General features: G+C 36.4%; 1 protein-coding gene and 1 pseudogene across 2 annotated transcripts in view; one reads left to right on the top strand and one right to left on the bottom strand.

Moving 5' to 3' along the window:
* The first annotated feature begins 3,870 nt into the window (after positions 1–3,870).
* The window catches only part of LOC145787413 (IQ motif and ubiquitin-like domain-containing protein), a 32,382-nt gene continuing 20,986 nt past the window's right edge, over positions 3,871–15,266 (top strand). The window contains exons 1-6 of one of the 2 annotated variants that reach the window (XM_082599154.1): positions 3,871–4,005; positions 7,510–7,634; positions 9,605–9,745; positions 10,605–10,880; positions 11,229–11,297; positions 12,246–12,638. In XM_082599154.1, coding sequence (XP_082455280.1) covers positions 7,577–7,634; positions 9,605–9,745; positions 10,605–10,880; positions 11,229–11,297; positions 12,246–12,638 — 937 coding nt within the window. In that variant the 5' untranslated portion in view covers positions 3,871–4,005; positions 7,510–7,576. Of the gene's footprint in view, positions 4,006–7,509; positions 7,635–9,604; positions 9,746–10,604; positions 10,881–11,228; positions 11,298–12,107; positions 12,639–15,266 lie in introns of both variants that reach the window. The other variant, XM_082599153.1, reaches the window with a different exon arrangement.
* LOC145787851 (uncharacterized) lies at positions 13,598–15,251 on the bottom strand (annotated as a pseudogene).

Here is a 15,266-nt window from a genome sequence, read left to right as displayed (position 1 = left end):
AGCTAAAATAAAATACTGTATAAGATTTTGTTGGGATTGACACAGAACATTTTGTATTTGAGTATAAACAATGCCAAGTTCCTTTGTGTGTGAAAAAAATGCTTTGAAGCACACCGCACTAAAATCATTTTTAGATTTGAGTGAAAGCATAAATATTTTTGACAATTTACCACACTACATCTACGAGTAAGCTAATCAACAGTAAGCTACATTGCTATGTTGTGAAAAAAAAAATTGGCAAATTTCATTAGCCTACCTAAGTTCTGATAATGTTTGTAAATAATTGTAGCTACTTTTAGCCTACTAGTTAACTTGTTTCACTTTTATCACTTAGTATTTTTTAAAACTTGTTGCATTGCATCAAAAAATATCGACTTTACCAGTCTTAGTACCATTATTTCTACGCTGATTAAACAACTGTTGCGCACGATTATGTTCATGCTGCATTTCTTTGCGTCGTTTTATGCATTAATTAAAATTGGAAAAAGATAATAATAATGGTCACAGTTATAGACTGTGCGTGACTATCTTCGGATATAACTTTACGGGACGCGTACCATAGCTCCGCTTTTCCAGCAATATTAAAAGGGTCAATTGCCAATTTAATAATTTTTTTAAAATCTTGCTACAAGCTTGCTTTCAACAAAAAATCAAATTAATTAGCTACTCACCAACTTTACTACTCTGACTCAATACAGTCCAAAAAAAGTATTGGTTGGTTTTGAATCTTTAGCCTATCCTTGGAATGGCAAAACTACTGATTGGTCATTCCTAGCAATTTCGCATACTTGTAGAGGCTTTGAACTATAGGGTTACGTATGTACTCTATAAATTGTTGTTTGAAGACACTCAAAATAGCTCAAATGTCCTCCTTTTTTACATTTTGAATGTTTTTGCTTAAATTTTCAACAGGATTTTATTTTTATATGACTTTTTGTCAAAAGCAAAATAAGGCCAATAAGCAATAGGTAGCTTAATTAAAAAGACCAACTCTGTTTCTGTGGCAGAAGTGTCTTTGTTTAAGAAAAGGACTTCTTGACTGTGATGTTCAAAGCATTGTTTGTAAATTTGGTACGGTAGCCTACAGCCAGTGTTGGGCGCGATAACTCATTTTTCAGTTAAGCGATAACGATAATCGATAAACGAAAAATGCCTAAAGCGATAACGATAAACGATAAATCAAAAAAAAGTTAAGCGATAACGATAAGCGATAAATTATCGCCGATAATGTCCGATAACGATAATTTTTTTTTTCTTGATTAGCGCTGCCCCATCCCATGCAGCACGAACTGTTTTCATCAACATGCCGAAAAATCGAACATAATATACTGTAAAGGGACAAAACTTTTTGTAAGTTATGCATGAATAGAATCGCAATAGCGGCAGTGGGCATCGAATCTTCAACCTCTTGATCCAGAATCAAACCACTGAGGTAACCGCCGTGCTTATAATTATACCTTCAGATACCAGTTGGATGCTTTAATCAATTGAGTTACACTGCCACTTACGTGCAGTAAGCAAAATAATTAGATCAAATGAAAATACCATAAAAAATTCCAAACTTTGTATTTTGTTTTCTGCTTAAAGGGCTGTTTACAGCAAAGTCAGCAATAATTGAAAAAATTCCAAAAAACGCAAAATGCTTGAAAATTCATCAGTAATCAAAAGCGTTATTGGCAGTAAAAATGTGCATACTGTGAAATCCATCAAGCTTGTCAAATTAGTCGTGTTTGTTTAAGAACAATAACATAATTATCGTAATTTACTGATAATTTCAGATAATTTTTTTTTGTTTTCTTTGAACACCATCATTAAAGCAATGGCAGAACGCTGAGTTGTTGAGATAAGAATTACAATGTAGGCACTGTATTAGTGGGAATAAAAATATTTGATTGAGGTAGGCTATGTCGCATAGGTAGGCTACAGTAAATGAGAAAGGTTATACTGTATTTAGCATAATTTTACCACGCAACTCGATCCGCCTATTGTCATGCAAAAACTATTACAGTACAAGATGCAAAAAAATGTGATGTCGGTCTGCATGTTAAATGCTTCAAGCAATATTATATTCCGCAATGACTTGTTTCAGTGATGTTGTGTTACTTTGCTAATTTTCATCTTCATATTTTTTGAACTTTCATTTCAATAAAATGCTCGATGACAATAATGACATGACAAGACATAAACAAGACATTTCCCATTTATCACTTTGAGCGATAAGTAAAATGTAATAACGCTTAAGCATTACGCACAAGAAACTTGTGAAATTTGATAACGGATTTGCCTAGCGTCTTATATATAGGACGGCTTTTTTCTCAAAAAGTACAAACACAATTAGGAAAAAAATAATTGTGATATGTTTTTTAAGTCATAATTATGCAATATTTAAATTTTCCGAATTTTTTTTAAGTACTTTCACTTTCGGCACAAATGGGTTAACTTTTTAAGTTAAATGGCACTTATGCATTCGGTTATTATTTTTGAATTAAAGTTATATCGCCAAGCTAGAAAAAAATCGATCTTACAGTCTATAACCGATCTTGTGTTGTTATTGTGTGTGAATTTTGTCTTTTAATCTGAGTTTGTGACGTAACCGCACGTCTCAAGGCAAGTTCTTGCAATTTTAGTTAATCTAATCATCTAAAAATTTAATGCGCTTAAAACAGTAAGTTTCACGTTTTGACGAGAGAGATTTTATTTTTTTACCACAATTACTAAAAACTAACACTTCCAACGAAAAAAGAAAACACAACAATAAAATAGTTGATCGTGAGGTGGGCGATAGACCATGTTTCCTATGTAAAAGCGGCCTCGTATTGAGACACTTTCACAAACCACTTGCCAATTTCTTTCGCTTCGCTTCAAAGGAAGTTGTACCGCCTGTGCGCTTACATTTTAATTGTAAAGTTCACTCGCGATTGCCCATTGCAGCAAACCAACAAGAAACTTGTTGCATGCATTTCATTGCATTGCAATTTGCAACTCTAAAAATTATTGTGTTGTCAAGGCCGTCGCTGCAGGGGGGCGTGCCCCCTCTCCTGATAACGACCTGTGCACACACACTTCAGGCACTGAAGAAGAACTGGTTTTAATTTTAGTTTCATTAACTAGGTGGCTAGTAAAAATATTACTTTTCATGATCTTTCCACTTGTGTGTTGATCCAAAATAAAATTTATCGGCGATTAATTATCGGCGATAATCAAATATTGCCTTTGGCGATAACGATAAACGATAACCGAAAAAATAATTGAGCGATAACGATAAGCGATAAAAATTTATCGCCGATGAATTATCGCCGATGAATTATCGCCGATAATGCCCATCACTGCCTACAGCCTACATTAATTTAGTGGTAGCTTAAACAAAGGCAGTTTTAGCTTCGATGACCATATCAGAGCTATAGTCTAGGCCTATCCTTGTCGGTTCTGGAAAAATTTTGGGGTGATGCCAGAATTTACGCGACGCAAAATTTCAAGCAAAATGAACAAATATAGCCTACCCTTATTGCGGTGATTGAAAATAAAAATAGGCTGATGGGCTCTATGGGGCTTGTTCTTGTAAAAAAAAAAAAAATTTTATCTTGTCTTGGTCGCTTTTTGTGATCCAATATTTTTGCTTAAGACTCACACTTTGTACAGTAGGTCTGTTACTGTGTATGAATGAATGTTTTTAAAATATAAAAAGTCGGAATGCATACACTTCCCCGATAAAACCCAAAAAATTAGAATGCCCCGCTAAAAAAATAACAATTTATGTAAATTAAACGCTGCTGGCGCTGTAAGCACAAAATTGGTAACTTAGCAACCAGTCTATTTGGAGCGAATTTCAAATAGGTATTTTACCTCACCGACTTTATTCATACCATTTGTCTTAAATTTGATTTTCAAACTAGTCAAATAAATACCAGAATTTAGTTGTTAACTGTTGGATAGAAGAAGTTTTTTAGAACTTGGATAAGATTTCAAACTTACATTTTATGTTATTTTTTATTCTACGTCTCAATGGTGAGTGTGTCATCCTACATTCTATAAAATACCGTACCATTGGCTAGGCCAGTGGTTCTCAAACTTTTTTTGTTGCGGTGCCTCTGGAAAAGTTTTCTGGACTTGCGACGCACCAGCAAATAAAAGTAAATGAAGAAACTTATGAATAAAGTTTTAACATTAAAGTCTTTCTCTTTTGCTGGTGTCAAATTCGTACCGTATGTTTACTTTGCCATTCTGTGCATGATTGCGCCAGCAGCAAAAAATAAAATTGAATTGTTTATTGATACAACAACAAAAAGCAATGCATATTATTTAATATGACGTGTGGGCTTGTTTATTTTCACAAAGTTCATTGAATCTTGGGAGAATTTTTGAAATTGCCACCCACATTTCTCTTTCACTGTTTATTCGTGATCGATATTTGGTTTTATCACCACCAAGGCAGAAAATTTTGCTTCACATAAATACGACGTAGCGAATGGAATAATAATTTGCAGTGCTTTCTTTCACCAAACCTGGATCCGGATTTCCTACTACGAAAGGTTCACGAATCCATTCGTAGTTTGAAAAATTTTCCTGGAAGTATTTTGCAAATTTTGACTCGAGCTTGGACAAATGTAAATAAATATGCTTCGCAAATTTGAAGGAAAAAAAACGCACTTGCAACCTCAACTCTTCACGGTTTTCAAACTGAAATAACACCAAGAAAAATGATTCAGAGTTTTCAATTTTTTTTGAAGGGTAGACACCCAATACGGCAGTGGCGTAGCCAAGGGGGGGGGGTTTGGGGGTTACAACCCCCCCTTTGGCACGCATGTGACGTCACGATATTAAGAATGATGCTTTCAGTCTAATAAAAAATTGCCTAGTTTTAAACAAAATTGCATTAAAAGAGCGAGTTTTGCCAATACCAAACATTCAAACTGGTCACAGCGGTAAACCATAATCTCTTCATGGGAAAATTGTAACATAAGATTCCCGAATCCGTTCGTCTGTATGTAATGACCGAAAAAGAAACACTTTTCAGGAAACATCTATTCGAGAATTGTATTTCTGTAAAAATAGCCTCAAAGCTGTCGAAATTGGATGCAACGCCGTACACCACTAAAACTTGTCACTACAGAACAGATTACTTAGATAAAAGACGGATATTTTATCCAGCTGGCAAGCACTAAGCAAACAGTTAAATATGCCTCCAACTTTCAAGCAACCATTTTACGAATGACTAGAATAATTTGCTATATCTCAAATGCACGTAGACAGTAACTGTGACGCAATAATGAAAGACATTGTCACGCAATTCAAACAGGTGTTGAAAGGCAATGATGCAATATTTCATCAGGTCTTACGACCGATGGTGCAATATTTGGACATTTTCTAGCAATTTCCATGACGTAAGATGCCAGCTAGGTTAAGTAGACCATAACGGTTTTTATATGACGTTTGATTTGGTGAACAATTGGCTGGAACACAAACATCTCAGCCAGGAATTAGCAACAAGAAAACACAGAGACTTAGCTTTATTTCCGAAAAATGCTGAAGAAAACATGATCTTATCCTTTTGATATGCTACCAGACAGCACCATTTTACAAGAATATTCGTACCCACATTTTTGTTGAAAATTCTCTCAGAATGCACCAAATTCAAAGTAATTTTTCAAAATTTTCTGGGGGAAGCCCCCCGGACCCCCCGCCGCTGGGTGGTCAAAACCCCCCTTTTAAAATTTCTGGCTACGCTACTGCAATACGGTACTATGTTAAGGTATCAGCAGTGGCAAATTTTTTAGTTAATTGCGGTGTCATCGGCTAAGTGCATGGGACACATGTGTCCCAGCGGTCCTCAAAAAGTTCACATGTGTCCCAGCGGTCCTCCTTACTTACAAATTGCTCTTCCTGCACATGACAAGTACCGTATAATACATGCTCTTTTACAAAAGACATCTCTTAGGAATATAACCCATCAAAACATTCAGAAATGTTAAAAATAACCTTAAATCAAGATATGTTGGTGGTAGTGCTGGATTTGACACCTTGCACACTGCCTCCATTGTGCTACTCCACTCTCCTCCTCGATAGCTCAGTTGGTTAGCGTGCGGCTTTGTGAATGAAGAAGCTTCAAGATCAAGTGGCGCTGGTTCTACTCTCGGAGTATGCGCTTGAGTAATGCACGTTAAGGACTGCTCTCCATTGTGGCACCCAATGGATGGAATGATTCCCCAGTAACAACACTTCAAAAACTGGAAACTTTACTTTGTTAAACTTGGTGACTGGGTCTGTGTCAGTAGGTTAAAGCCTCTACAAGTATGCAAAACTGCCTGGATTAATGCACTGCCGCCATATTGTGAATGGGTACTTGCAAGTTGCAACTTACGCTATGGGACAACATCCTTGTCCTTACACTCATCCAACTACCTGAGTTTCATTGTGAAGAAGCCATTCCGCTCTTTCCATGAATCATAATCACTTTTTTCCACTTCAGGGTCTATGATTCTGCAAGCAACCAACCCCAGCAATTAAAATTTAAAGTTTAGGCACCCATTTTTATAGGCCACACTACTCCTGAGGAAAACTGTTGAAGACCAATCTATTAGTGTGGCTAACTGGGTGGACTACCAATGAAATTTGATACTGAAGAAGCACCCCAAGACTTCAAAGCTTTACTTTGGGTGCTAGCTTTCTGGAATGCTTTTGCCAAGAAAGGCTTTGGTGTCACTTAACCGTCTGTGCACTGCCGTCGGATTACTTTGCTCTCACAGAAGTGCTACTAGAGCATAGTCCTCATCATAATCTGTAAGTGAAGCAAGGAGGAATAAAATGCAGACCACACCATTTGAAACTGCACCAGGCGGTATGCATGGGCTGTGTGAACAAGATGATCAATCAATACAATAGCTGCTCAACATCTGCCCTTACCCATACACTACAGCCACTTTATCTGGTCCAGATCTTTACTAGATTGGGTACGGATCTGACCAGATAAAGTGGCTTTCTGGGTACTTATAGCCAATCATCGACATTGCCCAAGAGTGGTATAAAGCAGAGCCTTTCAACTTTGAACTGGCTAAGAAATATATTCAAACAAAGAAGAACTTAACACAAAGCTTAATTTCTTTTCTTTCACTAAAACGTTTTTACCACCAGACGCAAGCCTGGGAATGATGAAAGTGACTGCTATTCTTTACTTCATGACTCCTAAACATAGCCTAAGTTTAATAGGCTACTATATCTACATTTTAGTCTCTTGAATCTTTGATTTAAAAAAGACATCATTTATAAAACCAAACAACTTTGCACTTAATGATACTGATCTGGCAGTCACTAAAGAAATTACATTGACTGAACTCCAGTAAGCACTAGCAGCTAAAAGCCTTAAACTAACAATAATACTAATGAACATTAACGTTATTGCAAGAATGGGCGAAAGGCTGTAGGTGTGAAAACATGATGCACTAATTAAATGTAGGCTTACTACCAGTATGATGTACCATAGCACAAATTAATCAGCTTCAAATTTTAATGCAGGTTAGCATCATTGAAGTTTAATTATCTAATTTAACAACCAAGCTTCTTTAAATCTCAACGGTTCTGAATGTCTGAAAAAACCTCAGCAGGTGAAGCAGAACTACCAAAAGATGTCAGTGTACCTGGTAGGTTATATAGCTACATGTTGTAAACATGTAATTCCATTTTGTATTACATTCTTTTTGCTATGAAATCTTATTTTAAAGTTGAAGGTTATAAAATAAATTTAATATTATTATTAGACTACATTTGTAGAAGTGTTGTTTTTACTCTACAGTACAATAACTCTGGATGTTTTTGTAGCCTAACTTGCATTAATTAATATTTGTTTATTTCTTTATATACTATTAATAACTATTTAATTGTTAGTATTTTTATGTCTAATCACTTTCTGCTGGTTGTTTTACAATTGCAATTAACTATTATTGCACCCATCAGCATAAACAATTTGATATCATATACAGTATTTTTGCCGTGTGTACTATTTTTCCGAAAAGATTGATATAAAGGTTATATCATATTGGTATTGGACCTGAAATCCTGGGCATTCCAGAATGTTAATGATTTTTTTCTTTAATTCTAATCTTGAGATTATTTGTTTACAATTCCCAAAAATTTTTTAAATAAAGCAGAGGAAAAAAAGTGTATGGGAATCTTAAATAATAACAATTTATTTCACACCAGTTGGGTTCAAACTAGCGATTTCAGCCAACTGTCGCAGTTCTTCCGGGTTGTGCTTTGTAAGAGATCGAACCTTTCACATGGATGTTTCTGCTGGTCTTCCTTAATTTCATTTGTCTCTGATCAGTTTTGATAATACGAGAGTTTCATTATAAACTGAGTGTATGGATGTCGTATTCTATGTCCCAACCAGAAGTTGATGTTTGCTGAGTTGTTGAAGCAGGGGAGTTTCTCCTACAGCATTAAAATCACCAAATCTAGACCTGTTAAAATTGGTATCAATTTCAGGCAAGGATATTCACTGAATGCTTATAATTACTTGTTAATTCAACTACCCATATACTTTCTTTACACCTCGCCTACTGCAAAGTCTTTGAAGAAAAACAGCTTACTAGTAACCTTTCAACAGTCTTTCTGAACAAGTATTGTTTATGCATGCTCTAGATAACATTTGCTGACTAGACCAGCTGCACTTCAAAACTTATTTTAAAGACTCGCATGTTTAACACGGTAGGCTACCAACTACAGGTTACCACCTTTCCAATGTGGTGAGAATAAGGCAATCTTTTGAGCTTTGGTCTTGTAAGCCTGGTCTTTATGACAAAAGATCAGATCAGAGTTGACCAGTTGTCTGTCTGTAGTCACTCCTTCATTTCTCTGTAAAAATTGCAACATTTTCTTTAACTTCAAGTCTTGAAACTACCAATATTGAAACCGCTGAAGTGTTGGATGGTGGTGCTGACAACACTATACTCAGCATTGCTACACTTGAAACACCGCCAGTAGTCGAAGAAACTGACGTCATTCCTTTCACAGAGCCGTTGACGGCTGCACATAAATGATAAAAGTGAAGATGCAAAAAACATCAGGAGTGATTGAAACTGCTGAAGTATTGTATAGTGTTGTCAACACCATAGTTAGCATTGCTACAACTGAACCACCAGAATATTTGTAATCTGTGGGTCACTGCTGCAGATGGGGTGGTTTAACGATTAGTCACTAACATAGAACAATTTCCCCCATGAACCAGCTAACTGCAGTCGTTTTGACCCTTCTAGCACTTATCTAGAGAGTTGGTTCTTGCTTTGAATATTGTTTGGTAATTACAGAAGTAAAAAGAGTAATGGCAGGAATGAGAATCGAACCCACGTCATCGAACTGACTACTTCCTTTACTCCCAAAACGCTAGGCCACACTGCCGACGGCGAAACATTTACTTAATTTATGTGCCACTAGAAATGTTTTGAGAAGAACGCTCACAATATGACGTGCATGAATCATATGACTTCAATCAGCTGATTTAAATCTTATCTTCTGATTGGTTAATAAACCTTAGCTGCTGCAGCCACCTGTAGATTATAAGCACGCGAACCATCGCCACCAGTCGAAGAAACTAACGCCTTTTCTTTCGTAGAACCATTGGCGGCCGCAACAGAGAAAAACAATGATAAAAATGAAGATGCAAAAACAGTAGAGCCTAGAGTGGAAGAAAAGTTTGTAGCAGAAGCAGGGCATTTTGTGGACCTCATAATAAAAGAAGGAGTTGAAGCATCAGGTACGATCTTGTTTGATGAAGATTTATTTTAGGTTTAAAAATTTCACACATAAAGTATCATTTGACACATTGCATTAATTTCTCGCCATTTTGCTTTAAAGAAGCCTGATCTTCATCTTAAAACACCAGGGTCGACCAGTTGTCTGCAGTGACTCCTCCATTTTTCTTTATCGTTAGCATTTTCAAGTTTCGTTTTGTCAGGTCATCTTTTACGATGTCATCCCTTAGTTTTCTTTCGCCTTTCTTTTCTCATTTTTTCTGTCTCTACCTTAATTTAAAATTGCTCTGTGTTGGATTGCTCTCATCCATTTGTTCAAGATATTCAACTCATCTCAGAAGATGTCCACGCATGCAAATATTCTTCAATGTTCTCAATATCAGTCCACACTCTCTAGACATCATTTATAATTTCATCGAGAAGTGTCTTGCTACACATCATTCGAACCATTCTCATTTCTGTCGTTCGCATTTGCCTAAGTATTAGGCGAAATTAGGCCCTAATATATTGCATTATATTTTAATACCACTGTAAGCTAGTTATCGCGATTATTTTGAAGCTTAAGCTTTCTTTGTGTATGTTTCTAATGTCATGAAAAATTAGGTCTAAAAAAGTTTTGAAATCTATCTCTACTATTTTATGCACAAGGAGAAGCTCTCCTAAAATTGATTCAGGAGACATACAATGAATTTTTTTTAATATCACGTTGAGGCAAATGGGTTACTAGTTACTGCAATACTGCCACTTTAGGAACTGGCTTATAGATCTACCCTTTGCATATTTTAGGCAAATAATTAAGTTTTACGCTTTATGTTCATTGTTAAATGTCCTGCCATCTATATAAATTTTTTTTAACTTCAGGTCTTGAAACTACCGATACATCAGGAGTGATTGAAACTGCTGAAGTGTTGGATGGTGCTGACTACACTATAGTCAGCATTGCTGTACCTGAAACACCGCCAGCAGTCGAAAAAACTGACGTCATTCCTTTCACAGAGCCGTTGGCGGCCGCAACAGAAAAAAACAAAGCTGAAAACAAAAATGCAAAAACAGTAGAACCTAGAGTGGAAGAAAGCTTTCAGGCAGAAGTAGGGCATTTTGTGGATCTCATAATAGAAGAAGGTGTTGAAGCATCAGGTACGATCTAGTTTGATCAAGACTTATTGTTAACCAGCTCAGTGGCCGACTGGTTTCGCCTTCGGCTCTGGTGCTGGTAGATCTGAGATCGATTCCAGATAGGGTCAAACCGAAGACTTTACAAACGGTACCGATTGTGTTCTATCCTGCATTGCGCAGTGAGAATGAGTCGGGTAATAGTGTGATAACATCGTAAGCCTGATATAAATTAAAAATGAGCCATGTCGCTAAAAAACCATAGCTGTTGTAGAGCGACAATAAATAAAACCATAACATTATTATTAAGATTTATTTTTAGATTTAAGAATCTTGTGACATTTCAGTACTTAATTAGACATCTTCATGCAGGTGTCTCTTCAACGGATGTCGTAAGCCACAACGTCGTAACTTCTGATCCATTAGAAGCTAAAGCATCAGGTACGATGTAGTTTGGTGAAGATTTATTTTAGGTTTATGAACTTTACACATAAAGTATCATGTGACACGTTGCATTAATCTCTCGCCATTTTGCTCCAAAGAAGCCTGATCTTTATCCCAAAATATCAGAGTCGACCAGTTGTCTGTAGTGGCACCTCCATTTCTCTCTGTCGTTGGCATTTACGATTTTCTAGTTTTTCTTTTTGTCAGGTTATCTTTCACGTTGTCGTTCATGTTTTCTTTGGTCTTTCTTTTTTTTGTCACTGCCTCATTCCAAATTTGCTCTGTCAAGTTGTTCTTATTCATTCGCTTAAGGTGTCCAATTGTCCAACCCATCTACAACAATGTCCACGCATGCAAGTACTTTTCAATATCCTCAAGATTAGTCCATACTTTCTAAAAAGTTTAGACATTTATAATTTTATCAAGAAGCGTCTTGCCACCCATCATTCGAACCATTCTCATTTCTGTCGTTTGCATTCGCCTAATATATTGCATTGAATTTTAACATCACTGTCAGCTGGTTATCGCCATCCTTGTGTATAAGTTTTACAATCTATTTCAACTATGTTATTCACAAGCAGAAGCTTTCCTAAAATATATTCCGGAGGCATGCAATGGATTTTTTAATGTCACATCGAGCTTTGCATTAGGCAAATGTGTTACTAGTTACTACCATATTAGGAACTGTAGCTTATTGGTCTAAGTCTACCCTTTGCATATTAAGGCTAATAATTGAGTTTTACGCTTTATTTTCGTTGTTGAATGTCCTACCGTCTATATAAATCGCAATATTTTTTTGAACTTCAGGTCTTGAAACTACCGATACATCAGGAGTGATTGAAACTGCTGAAGTATTGGATAGTGTTGACAACACTACACTCAGCATTGCTACAATTATTGAAACACCGCCAGTAGTCGAAGAAACTGACGTCATTCCTTTCACAGAGCCGTTGACGACCGCACCAGTGAAGAACAATGATAAAGGGGAAGATGTAAAAACAGTGGAGCCGAGAGTGGAAGAAAGGTTTGAAGCAGAAGCAGGGTATTTTGTGGACATCATTACAGAAGAAGGTGTTAAAGCATTAAAAGCTTTATCAGCTGATGTCAAACCAAACGAAACTATTTCTAAAGAAAAGACGGAAAACGAGAAAGTTTTTCCACATGACCCAAAACAAGCCAAGAACATTGAGGAAGAAACTAAAGAAATCATATTTTCTGAACGTGCTAGCACTACAGAACTACATCATACATCGTCCACCATTGTGAGAACTGCAAGTAGCATTGCTAGCAAAATCATAGAATCAAGTGTTGCAAACAACGTCTTTATCACGAAATCAGGTGAATACTGAGAGTTATATTCTTGTTTACCCAGTGACGTAGTTAGAAAGAAAACTTTAGGGGAGGGCAAAAGCAACTGTTTGGAGGGAGCAAATGTCATTCAACATGAATTATAATAGTATTAACACGTTTTATTAATATTAAAACATATTTTTTTTTTGGGGGGAGGGCAAGATAAACTTTTGAGAGGAAGGCGATTGCCCATTAAGCCCCTCCGTGGCTACGTCTCTGGGTTTACCTATCTATTGTAATTGAGTAAATTAGCTTTCAATTGTTTATATTATCTGCAATCTGTATTGCAAAAATACACTGCCTTGTCTTTAATAACAATAACAATCTTATACAATAACAGTCTTTAATAACAATAACTTAATCAATAACAAACTTAAGTCTTTAATCAATAATAATAAAAATAATCTGGCCTATTTGCTATTATTAGCCTATACTATGTGCAATAGTAGCCTAATAGGATATGCGCAATTTGGCCAGGGATTCTTGATTTTCTTGAAGCCGGAAAACCGGTTTTAAGCAGTCTTGGGCACTAAAATGTTATAATTTTTCTAATTTAGATTAAAATCGTAATTAGAGCTATTCAAGTTTTCACACATTAGACTAGAATTAGAGCTACCCAAGTTTTCACAAATTAGATTAGAATTTAAACTATATTAGAATTAGTTAGACGCACTTGTCACATATCTTTTTCTATTTGAACAAAACCGTCAATTATCATCACACACATTGCGACGCTGGTAAATCACTCAATGAATCGAGTTTTTGACTTTGCTGCTTAAGCGATGGAGATTGCGAGTAGAAGGTTGCTCATTATAGCTCGAAACTGCAGGTTTTCGTCTGACTCTTTTCAGGAGCTATCGTCAGAATAAGATAAGCTTAAAAGTGGTGAGATATTTGTAGTAGAAGAAAAACGAAATGTAAATTTGATTGATCAGAATAATTCAAAATTAACGAAGCAGTTTTAGGGCATAAACGAATTCTTTTTGGTGGCATAAGATTGGATTGGGAGTTTTTATAAATATTGCTTCTAGTGCTGCCTGATGGAACGAGGAACGGTTTTTAGCAAGAACTGAAAACATTTCTAGTCTAAAGTGCACATTCTTCGTTATTCAGCAGGTATTGCCCTATTGCAGAGTCACTGAATATGTTTTTGCCATTTGCAGTTTTGCATGCTCGATTTGGTTGATTTCTTGTTGTATTGTTTCCTTTTCTAATTATTTTTGTGACATGTTGTTTGATTCGTTCCTCCAAGCGTTGGGGCGTGCGGCCCACGTACCGACTCTCACAGTGACACTAAAATTGATAAATTACGTTACTAAATTTTATTGTAGGCAAGCAGTCTTTATTGGTAAAAGGAAAATTTCTTTGGTCGTGAAGGATATACGTGGTTTGACGGCAACGAAATATTGGCTGACGGTTTTAAAAATGTGATTTTCAATTTTTTTGGAAACAGAGCCCAGCCGCGAGAGTTTCGTATAAACTGGGTATTTTTGTGGACCGAACTGTGGTAAAGACGAGGATTGGCTGATAGTTTTAAAGATAGTGGTGTTCACGACGTGGTCCGAGTAGTCATTTTGCTTCATTATTGGAAGAATTTTATCCAGTTGAGAATTTAGTTGGTATTTTGAACAGATGTTAAGTGCTCTGTCTGTCAAAATGGACATAATGTTAATTTTACGTTTGCTGGGGGCAAAGGAATTTCAACTTACGTATTGGCCAGTGAAGGTGGGTTTTCCGTAAACAGAAGTGAGAAAACCAGTTGGGGTAGCTTCGACAAGAACATATAGGAAGGGTAAGGTCCGGTTTGTTTCCTTTTCGAAAAGGCTCGTCTTTACCACAGTTCGGTCCACGAAAATGCCCAGTTTATACGAAACTCTCGCGGCTGGGCTCTGTTTCCAAAAAATTTGAAAATCACATTTCTAAAACCGTCAGCCAATGTTTCGTTGCTGTCAAACGATGTATATTCTTCACGACCAAAGAAATTTTTCCTTTTACCAATAAAAAGTGCTTACCTACTATAAAATTTAGTAACGTAATTTATCAATTTAAGTGCCACTGTAAGAGTCGGTACGTAGGCCGCACGCCCCAACGCTTGGAAGAACGAATCAAACAACATGTCGCGAAAATAATTAGAAATGGAAACAATACAACAAGAAATCAACCAAATCGAGCTTGCTAAACTGTAAATGACAAAAACATATCCAGTGACTCTGCAATAGGGCAACACCTGCTGGATAACGAAGAATGTGCACTTTAGACTAGAAATGTTTTTCAGTTCTTGCTAAAAGCCGTTCCTCGTTCCACCAGGCAGCACTGGAAGCAATATTTATAAAAACTCTGGATCCAATCTTATGCCGCCAAAAAGAATTCGTTTATGCCTTAAAACTGCTTCGTTAATTTTGAATTATTCTGATCAATCAAATTTACATTTCGTTTTTCTTCTACTACAAATATCTCACCACTTTTAAGCTCATTTTATTCTGACGATAGCTCCTGAAGAGAGTCAGACGAAAACCTGCAGCTTCGAGCTACCATGAGCAACCTTCTACGCTCAATCTTAAGTTTTGTCCCAGCAATCAACTCTCCAAGCGATGACAGCATAGCACTTTGATCTTG

This window comes from Aplidium turbinatum, chromosome 18 (assembly GCF_918807975.1).
Source record: "Aplidium turbinatum chromosome 18, kaAplTurb1.1, whole genome shotgun sequence".
NCBI lineage: Eukaryota > Metazoa > Chordata > Ascidiacea > Aplousobranchia > Polyclinidae > Aplidium > Aplidium turbinatum.
The sequence above is the reverse complement of the archived record's forward strand: the minus strand, read 5'-3'. Positions and strand labels throughout refer to the sequence as shown.